The sequence below is a fragment of the Coturnix japonica genome, chromosome 1, assembly GCF_001577835.2.
Source record: "Coturnix japonica isolate 7356 chromosome 1, Coturnix japonica 2.1, whole genome shotgun sequence".
Taxonomy (NCBI): Eukaryota; Metazoa; Chordata; class Aves; order Galliformes; family Phasianidae; genus Coturnix; species Coturnix japonica.
The window spans coordinates 130,839,162-130,858,808 of record NC_029516.1 but is presented as its reverse complement, the minus strand read 5'-3'; the positions used below and the strand labels follow the sequence as shown (position 1 = coordinate 130,858,808).

The 19,647-nt window shown below is 42.5% G+C and overlaps 1 protein-coding gene across 15 annotated transcripts in view; it reads left to right on the top strand.

Moving 5' to 3' along the window:
- The window catches only part of MBNL2 (muscleblind like splicing regulator 2), a 100,768-nt gene that overhangs the window by 33,219 nt on the left and 47,902 nt on the right, over positions 1–19,647 (top strand). For 13 of the 15 annotated variants that reach the window (XM_032442034.1, XM_015851561.2, XM_015851569.2 and 10 more), the window contains exon 2: positions 507–1,359. The exons of the other annotated variants lie outside the window; for them this stretch is intronic. In XM_032442034.1, the coding sequence (XP_032297925.1) occupies positions 1,186–1,359 (174 nt within the window). In that variant the 5' untranslated portion in view covers positions 507–1,185. The remainder of the gene's footprint in view (positions 1–506; positions 1,360–19,647) is intronic. 15 annotated transcript variants of the gene reach the window in all.

Here is a 19,647-nt window from a genome sequence, read left to right as displayed (position 1 = left end):
TATTTTCTGGCAATGTGAACTTCTTTTCCTATAATTGTGTGAAGGTGATTCTTTGGGAGAGAGAGAGGTGAGAAATCTGAACAGAATGCTACCATCTTCATTTCTAAGGGAGAACAACTAAAAAGTAGCAGCTTCTGATGAAATAACACAATCTAATGGGCCAAATGAAAAATTAATGGAAACCGGTTCTTGTATATTGTTTTGGAGACTAAGCACGTTAGATTGAATTGTTTCACAACCAGCGTGCCTAATTATTGTGTCTGCCACATTCATCTATTTAAATCATTCCCAACTTTTGGATTGCTGCCTAGAATATTATTGCAATACGTGTTTCAGCTGGCCATTCCCTTGTCTACTTGATGAAGGAGGCTGATTTTGTTTGGAAAAAGAAATAGAAGTAAGTATCGGTAGGATATTTAGAGTACCCGATAAAAAGCAGTGATATGTTTCATAATGTTGATGTGAACGAGCTGGATGTGAACTGATATTATATTTGTTTTTGTCAGGTCAGTGATTTAAGAAGTGCCTTTGTGAAGTCACTTTTATGGGAGAGGACTGCTACGCCTGTGTTTTCAATATACTGTCTTTGCCAGCTAGACGTTGCCTTGACCTTAGCCGTGGCGGAAGTTACCTCAACTGTCTTGATTTGCCAATTAATTGATGGGAAACTGAACTCACCGTAAAAGCAGGAAGAAGGAATTATTATTACTGGGACATGAACAAATGAATGCATTGCTTTTCTTGTGTGATCGGTACCAGCAAGCGACCTGCGGCGAACTAATATTCCATCCAAGAGTGCCATTGCATTGAAGGACGTGCACTTGAAACTGGCGTGTCAGTGATACAATCAGCGGACCCACAGGTTTTACAGACAGAAATGCTCCTGAGCATGATCTTCTTCAGCCAAAAGTCTACAAGCGGGACTTAATGATTGATGAGTGACTGCTCACTGATAAACTTGCTCTGTTTATTCAGTGTTGTGTGAGTTGGACATCATTAATCATCCCCCCGACTATTTTTTAAAGAAAAAAAAAAACAAACTTTCTTTTAAATTGGAATTATTATTATTTTTTTCTTGTGTTTTGTTTTCTTGTTTTTTTCTTTTTCCTTCATCAGTAACTTTGGAAATTTCTTTGGCATAATTCACTTGACGGCAATTCGCAAGTTCTACATCAGCCTTTCATCATGGCTTTGAATGTCGCTCCTGTAAGAGATACAAAATGGCTAACGTTAGAAGTGTGCAGACAGTTTCAGAGGGGAACTTGTTCACGCTCTGATGAAGAATGCAAATTTGCACATCCCCCTAAAAGTTGCCAGGTTGAAAATGGAAGAGTTATTGCCTGCTTTGATTCCTTAAAGGTAAGGAAGAGAATTGCATGTTGCAATGTATTGCTGATGTGTTGTATTGGAAGCAAAAATTGAAAGTGAATTGCAGCTAATCAGAAAGTAATCCTTTGGTTTGTTCTTGGTAAGATGTATGTTAATACAAGCATTACTTGTTTTAACTTTTGTTTATTGAAGCTCTGAAAAGATTTCTTTCTAAGGATTTTTCTTCTCCAGTGTCAATATGTTGTAGTGCATTTTCATTTAAATCAACAAAAGTAACAAAAGTCTATCCGTTGGTTCAATTTTGACACAGCAGATTGTTTACCCTTTGTATTGTAGACTCCAAGATAAATGAATAATGTTGCTTTTTACGTACATATTGTTAGTATAGATAGCCATCTAAGTTTAGAATGGAGCAAAGGGCTACAGAGTGCCTGCATTAGAAATAGTGCAGCCAGCAGGCACAGGGAGGTCATCATCCCTCTGTACTCAGCACTAGTGAGGCTGCACCTCAAGTACTGTGTTCAGCTTTGAGCCCTTCACTACAAGAAAGACATTGAGGCCCTGGAACGTGTCCAGAGAAGGGCAATGAAACTGGTCAGGAGTCTGGAGCACAAGTCTTAAGAGTCTTAAGTGGCTGAGGGAGCTGGGATTGTTTAGCCTGGAGAAGAGGAGGCTCAAGAAGACCTCATTACTCTCTACAACTTCCTGAAGGGAGGTCGTGATGAGGAGGGGTTTGGCCTCTTCTCCCAGTCAACAAACAGAACCCAAGGAAATGGCTGCAAGTTGTACCAGAGGAGGTTTAGATTAGACATAAGGAAAAGCTTTTTATCTCAGAGGGTGTTCAGGCACTGGAATGGCTGCCTAGGGAGGTGGTGGAGTTACTGTCCTTGAGAGTGTTCAAGAGGCATCTGGATGAGGAGCTACGAGACATGGTTTAGTGGCCTGTGGTAGTAATGTTGGTGGGAGGACGGTTGAAGTGGATGATCTTGTAGGTCTTTTCCAACCTTGTGATTCTATGATTCTCTCCTGTGGAGGAAATCTAGCACTTATACTGGTGGACCACGAGCTCTGTGTGACCTCCTAATGACATCACACATGCTTCAGAAAGCTATTTTAAAAGTTTTGCAAAAACATTTTGCTCTGCTGAGAAGACTGTGAATAACCCCATGGGATTTGAGGAGTACACGATGTTTTCTGTGAAGATGCGTTTGTATTCTTATGTAAACAGAAGGAAAAAAATGACCCTTTTTTTGTGTGTGTGTGTATACATAATGACCAGGAAAAGTTAACCATTTGAAATTTTAATTTGAAAGTTTGGGCAATTGCTTTGTCTTTTGGGTGTAGGCAATATATTGGGCTGGTTTTTAAACTCAGGTCCATAGATCAGAATTTCAGTTGCTTTCTGAGAGCTCTTGCTATGACACAGTATCAGCATGAATGAGAAGAAAATTCCATGTTACTTGAAAACATTCATTTAATTCCATTATACTGTTGAAAATTTTTAATTACAATACAAAATGCTGTACTACTCATCACTTCTGATTTTTTTTCCTCTTCTTTTGAAGACTTGGAAGAAGGTAACTTGATGGAAGTGTTTGTGAGGGGTTTATGTTCTGTCTGTCCTGTAAACCAGAACAGCACCTTTGGAGTCATCACATCGAGTGCTATTAATGACCTTAATCCGTGGATTACTGCACGATAAACTGCAGCAGCGTCTTTGTAGATGTTCTAGTATGTTGGTCACTTGCCAGTGGGATGATTTCTTTTTCTTAAATGGACAGGCCAGCAAAGGGGCAGTAAGTAGCTTTCATAGAAAATAATCAAGTTTGTGGAATTATTTCACATACAACATTTTCCCCATTATAGAGACTCAGGAAACATTTTACAGGCTGCCAAAGAACTTTAATTTAAAACTAAGGCTTTTTCTTTTTTTTTTTTTGAGTGTTTGTTTATAGAACTGTAAGATTTTGAATTGGTCAGACATAGCTTAATTCTTCATTATTAGCATCAAACCTGAATTGGCATTTTATCCCTATAACCTTGGGGATTAGTGTGAGAGGAGAATCATTCTTACACTCTTCTGGTTCCCTGACCAAAGGAGTTTTTAAACAACAGAAGGCTTGGCCATACAATTGGCCTCCCAAGGGAACATCTGAGCAGGAAGGGAAATGGCTGTTCATGAGGGAGGATAGTCATAGGAGAAGGGGGAATGGTTTTAAACTGAGACAGGGGAGGTTTAGGTTAGATATTAGGAGGAAGTTTTTCACTCAGAGGGTGGTGATGCACTGGAACGAGTTGCTCCAGGAGGCTGTGGATGCCCCATCCCTGGAGGCATTCAAGGCCAGGCTGGATGTGACTCTGGACAGCCTGGGCTGGTGGTTGGCAATCCTGCACATAGCAGGGGGGTTGAAACTAGGTGATCATTATGATCCTTTTCAACCCAGGCCATTCTGTGATTCTATGAGGCAAATCAGTGCCAAAGCAATAGTCAGCTTCAGAGTTTAGGAGTACAATCCTAGTAGCTGTACAGATAAAAGCAAATCTAGGAAGAACCTCAGTTGACCTAAAACTCAGTGCTCTGAGTGTGTGCACCCCTTCTTTTTCTGAAAGAAAGAAGGAATTGGTGTTACAAAGCTGCACTGGTTACAGTGAGCTTTGTTGCTTCCTTCATGACTGCCCTTGCTGGGCAGGAGGCCTGATGTGGGGCAGAGAGCTCTCTTCATCTTGTAACAGAGGGGCTGGCAGGGCAAGGGGCTGCTACTGCATCTTCAGAGCTAAAGCGTGCTTGTGCTGCCTGCTCACCTGCCCTGACAGTGCAGGGTGCCTGAGGCTCTGACACCAGTTATTTGAGCTGGAGGCTTTTGTGCTGGGATGATCACCACCCGAGAAATGGAACTTGTGTTGCAGCCAGAGTTAATAATGCAGTGAGGGATTGATGTGGATAACTTGCTGACAACCAGCATCGTTGCTCAATGAGAAGAAGTCCGAAACCATTTTAAAAACAAAGTCAAAGCAAACAAGCGCGTTTTGTCCTTGTGCAGTAGGGCACCAGCTCTGATGGGCTGGCACTTCCAAACCTGGCACTGGGGGCCAAAGCTGAGCTGTCCTGTCCTCTGCTCTGTAGCTCTGCCCCCAGGCAGCTGGCAGAAGGGAACAGGCACAAGTGCCTCCTGTGCTGTGTTTGTCAAGCTCATTTGATCAAATTGCTGGTAAAGATGGGATCAGAACGAGAAGCCCAATTGCGGCCTGAAGCCACAGAAGCAGAGGCTCAGGTTTCCTTCCACTGGCCACTGCAAGCTGGCTGATAATGTCTGCAGTCACTGATAATGTCTGCGTAGCTCAGCATCAGTCAGAGCCCAGCCTTCAGTACATGGAGGGCTTTGAGGAATCGCTGAGAGTGCGTGGCTCTGGGCTGTATCAGCAAGTATCCTGCATCCGTTATCTGCATGAGTCCAAAGGGTGTTTGTAAATTGATGCACGTATGGCAAGAATGTGTCTGGATAGCTCGATTTGTTTATACTGCTGGTGGAGAGGCTTCTGTTGTTAGCCACATAAATCTATCTGATGGCGCGGCTTTCCGAAGTGCTGGCGTTAATCATATGGCTTCAGAATAACTCTTTGGAATTCAGCAGGCGGGATAACATTTTATGTAAATAAACAGTCCAGAGTTATAGATAAAATCAGGATTTAATTAAAAAAAAACAGAAGCTGTTTTCTTTACTGAATATTGGACCATACTTTAACGCCGGCAATTATTTAGAGTTTATTTGTGTAATAGCCAGAGCTTTGGAGACTTAGCATTTTTGCTGTCTTGGTTCGGTGCATCTGCTGTACAAATAAATTACAGTGAGTACGTTGAGTGTCATTGGATAAATACCTTCCTACCCGGAGAAGCAGCAGGATTTTTTTAGTCTAAGGTTGAGGTATTACATTTATGTGGTGCCTAGCAGCTACAGCACCTCTGTAAGAAATCAGACACCAGATACACAGCACTCAGGCTGTGGCTGTCCTTGAACCACAAATCATATGGGTTTATGCTCAGAGAAGGAACATGAACCTCCGGACGTGTCCTTCCTTCTGGTTATCTGGGACAGGAGAGGGAGCAGTGAGGTGTCTGTATATGGCAGGCTCTGTTCAGTGGTGCCCAGCACCAGGACAGGAGGCCGTGGGCACAGACTGTACCCCAGGAGGCTCCCCCTGCACACCAGGAGCAGCGCTGCGCTGTGCGGTGCCGGAGCACTGGCACAGGCTGCCCAGAGGCTGTGGGCTCTCCTCCCTGCAGCTCTACAGAAGCCGCCTGGCCATGGGCCTGGGCACCCTGCTCTGGGTGCTGCTGCTGGAGCAGGTGGCCTTTTCACCTCAATATTTCTGTGATTTTGTGACCAGAAGCATTTCCACTGTCTCTGCTTGTAGCCTCATGCTTGGTTAAGGGTAGTAAAAGCTGGTGTTAAGAAAGGAAATAATCACAGCCAAGGGATGCTTAGCTGTGGGCTGCACCACATCCTTCTTTGTGCCCCCATTGCTGTCTCGTGGTTGTGCAGTAATCCAGGCTGGGAAATTGATTGTGGTTGAAACAAAGTTGTTGTTGCTGCAGTTGCTGCTGGCGGAAGGGAGCAACTGTGGGGACCAGCAGAGCTCTGCTGCTTCTGCAGGGATCGTGCCGTGGCCGTAGGCCCAGGCTTCTGGAGTAACAGGATTGCATCAGAATCCAAGTTTTCCCGTATTAAAGGGATCTATTTGTAGGTCTGCTGGTTCCAAGTAAAAGGTCGATAGAATGTAATGAACGTTGTTTGCTTTTAACTCAGAAAGCATTTTTGACTCTGAATACCTGTCCTAGTAATACTTGGCTTTAAACCCAGAAAAATTTGCAACAACCGCCCCTCGGACTGATCGCAGTTTTTCAGATCCAAAATGCTCACTGTCTAGGCTCTGAATATCCTCCATCTGTGAAATGCTCCAGGCTAAACAGAAATAGCTCAGGACTAATGAGCCTGGTTCAATTGCAGGCCAGAAACTTGCTGATGCCAGCTCCTGCCACATGGGCTTCTCAGATAGTGTTTGGTGTATTTTGTTTGGTTGAAGACAGAGCCTGGCGTGAACTACAGAGAGTACTTTGGGGGTTAAGAGTGTAGGGGATCATTCCTGTGCTTCCTGTAGGCACTGGTGCAGCAGTCAGTAGATAAGCACCCATTAACCCTTCACAGATAGCATATCCTCCAGCATCTGGGCTCCTTCTATCAGAAGCCCTTCACTGCTCTGCCAGCCAGTGCAGTACCTGAAATTGAACCAGGCAAGTGGCTCCCACTAGCTTAACGCCAGGATGAAAGTGGCTCCCAGCTAATCCACTTGCCTGTGGCTGACGTGGATTAAGGCGTATTTACATGAAGAAGCCCAGAGCCTTTGCTGCTGGACAGGAAAGCTACTGAAGAAGCACTGCCAGTCAGAGCCTTGTCTGCTGCCTTAAACCATACTGAAGCCTTTCTGGGACTGTTGCTTCACCTTAGAAGCTTCCCTTTGGTTAGAAGCTTCCCTTTGGATGCTGCAGTGATTTTGGGTCTTGTGATGAGGCCTATTTAAGGGGAAGTTTCAATTTCAGGAACTCCTCTGTTTGTGTTTTCGTACTTCTTGCTCAGTTCAAGTAGATTAATTCTTCAAAGGTGAAAAACCTGAATGTAGAACACTTCATATGTCACATGCAGAGTACTCCAAGTTCAGCATTGCAAGCAGGCAAACCTGTTTTCAAGACTTGCTTGTCCTGCTAGCGGTAAAGAACAAAATCCTTTAAAAGGAATATTAATATATAATCTCTAGGGATGAGAACATGCAGAGCTTTGCTGTATTTAAAAAAACTTAAATAAAACACATTAAAATGAATACTAACGCCTGTGAGAGGAAGAGGGGAGAAGCTTGGCAGGTAAAAATATGTCCCTGTGCATTTCAGCAGGAGCTGACTCTCATGTTCTCAGGCAAGTCTAGCTTTTAAATTACAGTCTGAATTCTCTTGACCTTTTCTGCCAGTCGACTACTAGAAGGATACACTGTCTAAGCTAGTACAGACAACAGAAGAGATATCTTAAAGATACTGTCACTGCAAATTTTATGGTGGCAACAGGAAAATGAAAGCATTTTTATGGCTGGAGTTGGATTTTCTGTATTTTTTTCTAATCTATTTACTAGTGTCTAAATACATTGAACTGTTCTGTTTACTGAGCCAGCAGACTAGTGTGAACTGTTCATTTGCATTTTCATGAAAGCCTTTTAAGAACATGCCTATCTGGTCTCATTTGGCAGTACAGAATAAAAGGTAATTGAATGCTGTACACAGTAGACCTGTTTACCAAGTTAAAAGGGTTCCAGGAAAAAAAAAGAAAAAAAGAGAAATTTTAGGAACATCCACTTTGTTGAAATATCTGAAACTAAAAAGAATCTGTGTTAGAAGGACTTGGTTTTATTTAGAAAAAGGAGGGGAAAAAGTCTTTGTAAACTGAGCAGGCTGTCTGTAAGGGAGTGATCTCACAGTTAGGATGTGCCAGTTAGCCATTCTGCAGTTCTTTTAGGGATCTCTAAATGCTTTATAAATGTTAAGGAATCGGGATCTTATCACACGGTGGGGTAGATGATACCTGTCCTCACTTTGCAGTGGAGAGAATCTGGACAGATTGTAAGTGCATGCCATAGACAGAAGTGACCAGCTGGGTTTGTCCGTACCAGAGAGCATGTAAATGAGCATTCATAGTGTTTTAACTGGCACAATTAAAACTCACAGTTATGTGGTGTGACGCTGTTCAAAGACAAGGTGAGTTCAAGGGCTATGCCTACAGCTGGTGGGAACAAGAGAAGAGTGACTGAAAAGAGCAAACTCATTTCTCCTGGGTGACAGCATTGTTTGTTCCTTCTGGGCCCGTGAATTCAGCCAGCTTTGCTGCACAGCGACCTAATTGCAGTCAGATGGATAAGTTTAGGATCTGGGCATGTGCAATTTGCAGCCCAAAACTGTTCAGGTGAGGATTCAGAATCCTGGTCCCCTCTTTGTGAATTATACATGTAAAAGGCAAAGCAATGGGTTCAGTCATGTCACTTCTTATTATGCTTTTTAAGAGTAAAACCGCATGTGAACAAGTTACAGGTAATCTGGCAGCACCCGGTAGAAGCTTTCCTGTCTCTGAATTGCAGAGAAGTGTGGGCATGAGGTGAAACTGTAAATCAAGGCTGGTTTTAGCCAACTGAGAAGTACTCTGTGGGCTCCCTCTCTGTTCAAAATAGCTGTGGCCACCTTGGGTCAGACCAAAGCCTGGTTTAGTGATGCAGAAGGGCTGGTAGTAAGAGGCGTACAAGCATGTAATGGTCTCCTGGAGGGCTCTTGTAGCTGCCATTGGTCTGCTGCTCAGGGACTTTGAGAGCCAGATGCAATCTGGTTGTACTTAATTCTTGCTGAACATCTTTCTCCTGGATTTTCCCTGCTGCTTCTTGAACCACATATCTCTTCAGCACACACAACATGCTGCAGCAAGGGCTGCCACAACTTCATTACACACATAACTGAGAGCTGCTGCTGTAAGAGATGGTTGCATCCCATCCTATATTCTGCCACACCTAACTGAGTTGGTTTTTTTTTGGCTTTGTTCAAGTAATCAGTCGTTCGTCCACACAACTTGTTTGAGATGATCCAAAAGAAAGGAAAAGAACTGCATTCAAATCTAGTGTAAATTAAGGTTCAATTGAGTTGAACCTGCACAGGCCAAAGCCCAAGTCTGCGTGAGTAGGGCTGCAATGCAAGGGCAGCGGCAGCACAGTGGCTAGGATGGAACAAGTCCTGACCTATTACCAGCACTTCTGGAGCGAGTGTTTTGCCCTCAAACTGGAGCTGTGAAGAACGCAGAAGCTGAAGCAGTTCACTGTGTAGGCAGTGTTTCTGTCTTGTAGAAAGAACAGGTGTTTCCTTCAGGCCTTGTTTTGTTTCTCTGTTTGTCTCTCATAGCAACAGTACTGTGAGCACTAAGTTATCCAGACCATCACTGTTACCCTGTGTTACCAGCAGAGCTGGGAAAGTTCAGCACTTTGCTTTGATTTGATATCAGTTGATATCCACCCAGTTGGGCTGTTTGATAACTCCATTGCTCGGAGGGTCTGGGAACACCCTTGGTCATCATTGAGCTTTGCTGTGATCAAAGCAGAAGCCCTTCATGTCTGGAAGACCAGTTGCAACAGCTTGTGCCTCCTTGGGCCCGTTACGGCTACCTGAATGAGCTCGTGAGTGTTTACTGGCAGCTTTCACAGTGGTAGAACTTGCTGAGCAGGTCCTATGGCCTGGGGAGGAGAATGAGCAACAGAAGCATTAAAGGTTGAAGGAAAAGGCACTTAAAGAACAGCAGCTGAAGGATGTAGTACAAATATATCTTCTTGTTCAGTGAATCACGTTTTCCTGAGGGACCCACATTATTCTTTTTCTAGTTCCTGGTCACTGACCATGCTGGCTTGAGTTAATTCCTGAAGCTTGCTGCTTCCAGAAGCCCCAGCAAAGGCTGACAAACAATATTCCTAGGTAGTTTGCCATACCCCTTTATCTCAGGTGCAGCTGCCACTTGGTTTTCAATCTCTGTCTGAATGATGAGGAGCAACTCTGCAGACTGGTTAGAGCTGTGGGAAACATTGTGTGGAAGGGCAGATGTTCTCATGCTCTTGGGGGTCCTTCATATACCCACTAATTCTCTGTGCAGTTATTGTTGCTGCACCAACCCGTACTCCCCTAAGCATTATAATAACTGGTCTGTGGGTGTAGTGAAGGCATAATTCAATCAGTCTCTGACTCATCCCATCACTAGGATTTTGAACACAAGAGCAATTGCTCACTGCCCACTCCTCCCCCACGCTCCTTATTAACTCAGGTCACTGTTCCTACAGGCTTGCTCTCTCCAGGTCTTCCCACCTACTCTCTTTCTTTCTTTTTTTCTGGCAGGTGGTCCTTTCTTTCCAGGCTTCATTTTGTTGTTTTTGTTGTGTCTTTTTGTGTGTTTTTTTTTCTCTTGGCCCACAGTATGCAGCTTTCTCTCAGCTCAGGAGTCAGCTGTTCTTCCCAAGCTGTTATACTTGGAGTGCATTATCAGTATAAAATACAGCTCTGTGCTCAGATACAGGGAGCTTCCTGATGTAGAAGCCTGGTAGAGTCCAGACCTGTGTTCCTGTTAAAGACTTCCTCAAGACTGGAAAGATAAGTTTAATAGCAAAAGATCAGAAAAGGCTATTTATCTGCAAGTCCACTTGACAGCCATCCTGCTCTCCCAACTCACATCTCGCACAGAGACTGGCACCTTGTTTCTGAGGAGGTGGATTGCATTGAAAACCTACTGGAAAAAAAAAAAAAAAAAAAAAAAGGAAAGCTGTTATCATTTAGAGATGTTGGAACTTAGTGTTGAAAGGCTGGTGTGAGGTATCAGTCCCGTAGCTAAAATTCAAGAGGAAATCATGTGTGTCTGCTTTCTACCGCAACAGCATGTTGTTTCTGGTGGCTGAGAGCATATTGTGCCACCTGGGATTAGATTCCCACCTGGGAATCCATGTGCTCTGTCCTTGTAGCTGGATGGATGGCTTGGGCCAGCCGCCCATTACAGCTGTGCTGCTCCTACCTCACTTCATGTGCCATAGGCCGGACACCTTCTGAACTCTGTAAAACACTGATTTATTTACTTTTATGTGAAATTCAGCTGGGGCCTCAAGTTGAGCATTCTGCAAAGATGCATCTCTTAATAGGTTCGTGTGCCATTTTATTTGTTGTCGTACTGTCAGCCTGGTGGCAACGGTGTAGATAAGTAGTAGCCAGAAGAACTGGGTGGCTAAGCTGAGAACGGAGCTGCTAGGAATTGTTCTATTGGTTCAAAGTGAGCTGAAAATGTAAATCCAGCATGTCAGATGCTAGACTAAGCCACAGTGGCTGCTCTTGAGCAGTTCCTCCAGCACTCACCCTCAGCCAAGTAAACAACTTCACAAAAGCAGCTTTCCTAGCTAGATGTGAATTTTTAGAGACATATATTACCCTTTATTCTAAGATCCCTTTCTAGATTAGGCCATCACTATAAAATTAATGGATACTTATTTGCAATGGGAAGGACTAGATCTTTGGGTTTGAGTTTTTGGCCACAACAGGGGAACCTCATGCTGTTTTGAGATGCTCTAGATGGCTTTCCAATGACATGTCAAAAGAGTGTGTCATATCTGTTGGCACTGTGCAGAAACCTGGAATGTCTCAGTGTGCTCCAAATGGTTCTGCTGACTTCTCTATGGCAACTGACTGAAACCCTTCTCAGGAGGCAGCATTAGCTGCTCTACTAAATTGAGACCGTGATGCTGACTGCCTTGAGTAAAAAGATGGACAGTGCATTTGTCTCAGTGATGACCTGGCTGAAAGGAAAATTGGGGTATAGGCTAAACCCAGAAAAAAAAATGCGTTCTGTAGCAGAAGAATGTTGGCGGGTAGAGCAAGCAGGGGAGGAAAAATTTCAGCATGTACTTACAGTTCACCATTAGTAATGTTATCAGCTAATTTAAACTCATTAACTTGAAATAAATGCAACCCATGTAACTAGGCTCTCCTGCTATCTATAACAAGAAGGGAAATCTTTCCAGGCACAGGGATGTTATGACAGTGAACTCGGTCCGTTTAAAAATAAGATGAGCAATCTTCTGCAAATTTAAATTGACTTTTCCTTAATGAAGATTTTAAAACTAGAAATTAACTAGGACGTGGTCTCTGCGTTTGAAAAACCAAGAAAGTTTGAAAAACCAAACCCCACTCCCTGGGAGCATAATTCTCCATCACTTCACATTTATCACAGATGTGACCATGTGTCAAGTACCATCAGATGTAGCAACACATGGCTGACTTGTAATACAAAACAAAGAGAAACTATTTGCTTTACAAGGAGCATGTTAGTGATAATTTTCCTAAATCCCCTAAGTTAGGGGATTTGATAGTGTCACGAAAATGCATACTACTCTCTAAAATGCATCTTACCTTTGTGCATCATAGTGCTAGTCAATATGATGTGTGCCAGCATTACATGGGATTTGCATGTGCAGAGATGGAAGTATGTGGATATAGATATGGAGATGTGATATCTGTGTGCGCCTGTAAAGGTCAGTGTTTGTATGAAGGTGATTTTGTGCTGTGTATTGAACATGTTTATACTGTTGAAGCTCCAGCCTGCAACAGTCTACAGTATAAATCAATACAAACATTAATTTGCTGCAAAACACTCATTACTTCACTGAGAGCAGCATTGGCTGATTAGTGTGCATGAACCGGTCTGTGTTAGAAGTGCAGGGAAACTCTGCGGTTCCCTTTCTTTAATTGAACCTTCTGGCTATAATTGTTTGTAGCCTGGATTCTTGAGGAAATGAGGCTTATGCAATCAAACTGCCTCTCTTTCCTTCCTCCCCCTTCACTTTTGAACCCACCGGCCAAATTCAGCCAAGTTTGACAAAGAGACTGTAGTCTCAAGGATAATTAAGTTCCTACAAGTTTTGTGAAAACAGGGAGCCAAATAGAAGAGGGGAGAAAGAGAGACGGACCTACAGACCCTTCCATATGGAAGAAAAGGTGTTGGTTGGAGTCTACTTCTTGTTCCCAGAGAGTACATGAGGCTCTTAAAACTCAATCACAGGGAAGTCAGGTTTGGGGATTTGCAATCAAATGTGTAAAATCCCCACCTTGGTTTGTCCCAGTGCTCACAGAGCTGTCTTGTTTAAGTACAGTCTTTTTACTGGGAAGCAGCTGTTTCAGAGGACTGCTCACAGTCATTGCTTCTAATCTGTAGCCTCCACTTACTTTTCAAGTGTAGTTCTCGTGGTATTTTCCTTTCTTGACCTTTTCAAATATCAGATTTATTGTATTGAGTCATCGGGACTTGCCATTACTTATTCTTCAGCAAGAAGGAAATTTCCAGTAGGAGTGCAGGCTTAGGTCTTGTTTTAGATGGGTGTACAAGGCAGCGGGGGGGATCCCAGGTAATAGGTGGGGGTCAGCTTCAACACACCTTTCTGAAGCTGGTTATTGTGCGGGAAGAAATATCTGAAAGGTGCTTACAGTGAGAGCAGGGCTGGTCTCTTCTCACTGGTGACAGGTGACAGGATGAGGGGAAATGGCCTCAAGTTGCACCAAGGTAAGTTTAGGCTGGATATCAGGAAACACTTCTGTATGTAAAGGGTTGTTAGGCACTGGAATGGGCTGCCCAGGGAGGTGGCTGAGTCACCATCCCTAGATGTGTTTAAAACCGTTTGGATGTGGTGCTCAGGGACATGATTTAGCAGAGGGTTGTTAGGGTAGTATGGTTAGGTCGTGGTTGGACTTGATAATCTTTAAGATCTTTTCCAACCTGAATTCTATGATTCTATAAGAACAAATTCATAAAAGTCAGCAAGAGAAAGCAAAATAAGGTGCAGTTGTATAGACTTCATGGTTAGAGCTTTTCTGGAAGGAGGGGCTTTGCAGTGACCATCTCTACTTCTTGATTTCATTATCCAGCTTTGCTTTAGGCAGCTACTGGATGCCAAAAAAATAAATGAGTAAAGGTGACAGTGCTTCATAGAAGAGCCATATGCCATTTAGTCCTGAGCTCTTTGCATCTCATTTTTAGATCCCCGCATCTTTTCCTATGTCCCAGAGCAGGAATAAGCTGGTCTTTGGCATTACTTAGGACTGGCCTAAGAACTATTTGTGTATCTTTTTTCTTCCCTCAAACTGGATATTTTTGCAGTGCAGCTTAGTGCTTACTGTTCCATGCACAGATGGTCTTTTAAACAAGTACTATTGTAAAAAATACATTTAGCCAGCTTTCCCTGAAGCACCAACAATGCTATAAGCAGGTTTTCCTTTATTGGATATTTCAGCATGCCAGCTGCTACGATATATGTAATGCGTTTAATGACTAAGGGAGTTTGTTATTATTTGAATATGGCTCTTCTTTCTATATAGTTGTTTTTTCCTTCAACCCAGGATGCTGCAAAAAGGTCTTCTGTGATCTGAGTCTGTAGTATCATAGTGTGCTTTGGTTTGGTGATGCACGTGAAAATGGGGGCTGCGAAAGTAGGCAGCAGGTTTGTTATGTGAAATAAGAAATGCTGTCATTAGCTAATTAGGTAGCAAGTTATTTCATAAAAATATATGTGGCCAGATTCTGTTTAGTGTGTTCACTTATTGGTGCAGACTTGGAAATATCAAATGGGAAGGTGGTGCAGTAAGTTAATAAATACGTTGCTTCTTTAGAGGCCGTAGAGAATTGATGGTAAATTGATTTTTATCTCAGTTCAACACAAGTTAATTAAGTGGTATACCTAGCACATTTTGTTGATCCCAGCATGTTTGCAATTGCAGACAGCTTTATTACCTGAGATGAGATCTGAGCAGAGCAGCCCAGAGGAGGAGAGTGACATGGCCAAAGCAGCTCATCCCCAGCTTAGGCTTTGCTGAGCCCTAAGCCCAGTGTGCTGCATCACTGTGTGTGCCATGAGGGTACACAGAGGGGACAACAGCATTTGGAAGAATAACAGAAGTATGTGGAAAGGGAAAAGCTGTGGCCAGAACCGTGTGCTGCTGTTGCATGAGGAGTGCAAGAACTTCCCCTAAACTGTTTGCTTTTTGTAATGAGGGTAAGAACTAGCAGACATGGGGAGCACAGGAATGCTGAAGTTAAGAGTATGTTGTGATTCCATTGTGTGTTCTCTGGTTCAGGTGCTTAATTGAGACCAAATGGGAGAAGAGCATTATGTGGAATAAAAATTCACTGTTTAGACAAAGAAAAATTAAAACAGACCCGAAATGAAGGTCAGGCAGGGCTGAAGCTTTCTGATATGGTATCTGCAGGATCACTATAAAAACTTATTACTTTGATATGTACTTCAATATGACTTTGTGTTTTTATGTGCTTACCGAATGCGGCTAAGACCCTGGTTTAAACAGACATCCATAATTTGTCAATATAAATGCAGTAACTTTAACATTTTATTTGATTATAATTTCCTGAAGTGATTTCTTGTATTTTCTTTACACGGCAGCATTTGTCTGATGATGTGCCACAGACCTCTGTTAATGTCTGTGTAAAATATACAGTGTTTGAAAGCATCCTTAGTTTCAGATCTGCTATTGGTATGGCTATGTTTTACACTGGTCTTAAAATTAGTGAATGAGGAATCAGAATCTTTTTATGATATCAATCATTGTATTTAAGCAAAAGTCCATGTACAAAATGTTGGTTTGCTTTTTTTTTTGAGTTAGAATGGGGACAGTCTTAGATCAACAGTTCACAGGAACCGCTCGCTTCATAGCAGATCACTTCTGGCTAACAGATAACCTTGGGAATTATAAGATGTTTCTTTAAATGGCAGCTTTTGACGTGATGTGCTGTTGTTTGACGCAAATTGTTTCATACTGTCGTGCCTTTGTTTTCCCCTTTGTACACAAGATTGAGCTGTGTTGATTTCTTTTTTTTTTACTTACCTCTTTGGTTTTTAGAAGTGGGAATAAATAAGCTGTTCAAGGTTAGAAGGGAGTGATAATAATAATAGACATAGCTGGAAAAGCCATAGACTTTTTTGTTTATGTAAGAGGCATTGTAAGTACAGAGTCACGGTTACAAGTCTTGTAAATACAGCTCACACCTGTCAATACTCAGTGGTGAAAATATAACATATTGAAATGTCTAGGAAATATCTAGCGGTGGATGTGTAGAACACCTACATGATAGACACATATGTACAACATCTAGCATGTTCTGTGCTAAGAACTACAGTTGGTAGATCTGGAATACAAGTCACTCCTGCAGCACAAAAGCATTTTGCTTGTGAGTTCCTGACATTCAAACAGTAAATTAGTTTGAATCAATAGAATCAAGAGGAATTAAGAGCATTGGTGGTTGCTTCTGCAGCTCAGAGAAGGGATTTGTACCCAAAACCACAGAGGGACCTTTGTCTGCCTCTAAGAATGTGGTAGTTGAAGTGGAAGATGGGATGCTGATGGTGAATATCCCCTAGACATAGCATCTAAGGTCTCTCCCTTCTGAGCAGTTGACCTGGATGTTTAGATTCAGGCTCCTCAAAATGGAGGCAGGCAGCCTGTGGAGCCCCCGGTGTGAGGGGCATTGCCCAGCAGCCCCATAGCCATGCTGACAGCCTGGTGCTGCACAAATGGCCACGTACCCCAACTTGATCTGCAAGCGGTTCCCATAAGGAGCTATTTCCAGCTTTTTGAAATGTATGGCAAGCCAGAGACTCTCAAAACCTGTCAAGCAGTGCTGTATTTTTGTTTTCATATTAGGGTATCTATTGAAGCCTGATGTAATCTTGTCTTAGCTTCTGAGTGGAGAAATGTAATCCTTTGTTGAGGTTTCCTGTAGCTGTAAATTCTGTCACTTGAAAGACAGAAAATAGCATCTGAGTGTGCTCTTTCCTTGCCATTTTTTATCTACAGTGTAGCTTTTCAGTGTGAAATCAGAGGCTCAAAAATCCATTATGGATAGTTTATTGATATTTTTAATAGATATCAACTGCTGTGGTATAACGTTCAGTTTACCTGGCCTCACCTGCTTCTTAGCCAAAGTTTTCCCTCAAACATCCTGGTACATGACCAGTGCTTTGCTTATCTCTGTATTGAGCAAGATCTCCTGCTTCTGTATCCCTGACACCATTCCTACAAATACTTACTGTATTAGTGACAAGTTGGAAATATGGTTTTGAGGGAGCTGTGTAAGTCAGATCTTCCTGTGCCTCTTCTTATCCTTGGCAACCACGTTACCTCTTCAGTACATCAGTCACTGACTGCCGTCCTAAAAATGAGTGGGGGTTTTGGAGGGCATTTTTCTGCTTCCATCACAAGATTTTCCTATAACTTCTCTCCTCAATATGCCACCTTCTCATTTCCAGTGTGGATTTATTTACTCCTGTATTAACCTCTGTTTAATTGAATGCTACTGTTATTTTGTAGCTTAAGCAATTGCACTGTCCCTTCCCATTACCCCAGCTCCTCTGAGGACATTCACTGCAGACAGTCAAATCCCTCCTCAGACCTTGTTTTAATAAGCCAAAAAACCGCTACGCTCTATTTCTCTGCTTGTAAGACAGTCTTCCCGTTCCTTGAGTCACCTTGGCAGCCCTCGCTTCTGCCTGCTCCAGACCAAATCCATCTTTCTTGAATGCTGGTGGCCAGAAGCACACACGGCATTGCAAGTGGAGATTCGCCATGAGAGAAAAAGTCATCGTCACATTTCGTTAGCTTAGCTGGAGCTTCTGAAAAACACAGATGTGGTGTCCCAAACAGATGAAGCTTAACAGTGTAATCGAAGCAGTTGCTTTCTGCATCTTTGACTTTATAGCCCCTCCAGGCTTTGTCCCTACAGATGACTTCTCCTGGGACTGGAGATAGTGTGTTCAACTAAGCCTGTAATAAATCTTCAGTTGATTTCATGGGACATTTCACTGTCCCCACATTTTCTGCATCTTTGTAAATTCAGCCTGGTTTACATGTTTCTGGCACGTTCTTAAGAAGTATCTGGTCAGTGTGGTGCACCAATATGTGCATATACTCTTTCTGTGAACAGCAAGTGAGATTCTGCATTTCTCTTGCATTTGTGAGCGGGGGAAAAAAAAGGAAGGAAGGAAAGGGAAATCATAAGATTTATCTTCTGTTCAATTATCTTTTTATTTTGAAAGGAATGCTTCATGCTTTCGCAAAGGGTGTGTGTGTCAGACTTTGTTTTCTTTAGGTTTTTTCCCCCTTCTTCTGTCAAAATTCCATCTCTGTTTTCCATCAAGGATATGTGAAAAATACTTTCAATATATATCATTAAATGGTTTCCTTGTTCTTATACTACTCCCTAGGCATCCGCTGCTGACTGCTTTTGGAAACAGGATACTGGGCTGGATGGACGTTGGTCTAACACAGTGCAGCTGTTTTTATTTTCTTAAACGCTGAATCATTTGTCAGAAAAAAAGTGATTTTTATTTATTTACTTCTACGCAGCTGCAGTGGCTCTCAAGAACTGGAGTCTGCGGTTTGTTCTTGAGAATATAAAAGACAAATTCAGAGGTGTACAGCAGCTCATCTAGGTAATTACCCAAGGGTTTCTAATTGTAACCGTCTGCAGAGCTCAGCCAGTCACCATGTGTTGCAGTGAAGTGTGCAACTTGCAGAACAGCCAGAGGACTCCAGCAGCAGGGATGGAGGGAAATGTCCCAGGTCATACTGCAGAGGGAAAGGTGCCAGACGGGAACAAAATCTGCCCGAGACTTGGTAGCTGTTGTTGCCACTGCTCCAAAAAGCAGATAGGGGAGAACTGGGGAGGTTCCTGAAATGCATAAATATCCTAAACTCTGGATGTTAAATGTTTGAGTAGGTAGTCAGCAAATCTTTAAGAGCCCATCTGTAACCCTTCAGACGTTCTTTATGAAATTTCTATATAATTGATGTCAGTCCATGACTATTTTATTCCTTTTAATATGCAACATAGTAAAATATTACTATATTGTTTTTGTTGTTGTTTTTCTAAGGTGTAAACACAGAAATATGGAATATCTTACCTTATAAAGCCCTATTTTTTGTTGTTGTTGTTCTCCTACTTAAAATGCCCCTGAAGTCGTGCTGTGGTGTGTTGCAGGAAGCCCAGACACTGGACTTTGGAAGATGGCCTTACACTGTTCACTCTGTGCTGAGCTCTTTGAAGATTCCTGAACATTCATCTTCTTTATCTGCTTATGTGGCCATACGTTTTCTTGGGATTAGGATTTGAATTCCCAGAATTTTCAACCAAATTCTACATCTGGCCATCAGCTTAGACTTTTAATTTACCTTTCTTGTACTTCTAACCATTCAGTTATCAGAACTGATTATACAGCTAAGCACACTGTCATCTGATTGAATTCCTTTCTCCACAACTAGTGTTTTTCACACTCTGCTGTCTGGCTTTTTACCATCTAACTACACGCTCTCGTTTATATTTTTAAAAGGAGCTGGAAAGTTCGAAAACCTTGACCCACATTTTTACATTTAAAGTTGGCAGAGCATTTGCAGCTACTGGGCTTTGTTGACTTGTTGCTCAGGAGTTAAAGTTGGCTGAATATCTGCCCTAAATATTTTCCTAGCAGTGGTACTTGGAACACCAGTTTTCCTTTCGCCAGTGATGGTGAACTAGCCAACAAGCAATATATTCTTATCTGACTCCACTCTCCTTGAAGGACTTTGATCTTAAGGAATGCCAGCATGTGTGTTTGCTTTAGCTTTAAACAGTGAAAAATTTAAACTTCTAGAACAGCTAAAGAGACGTATGAATGTTAGTG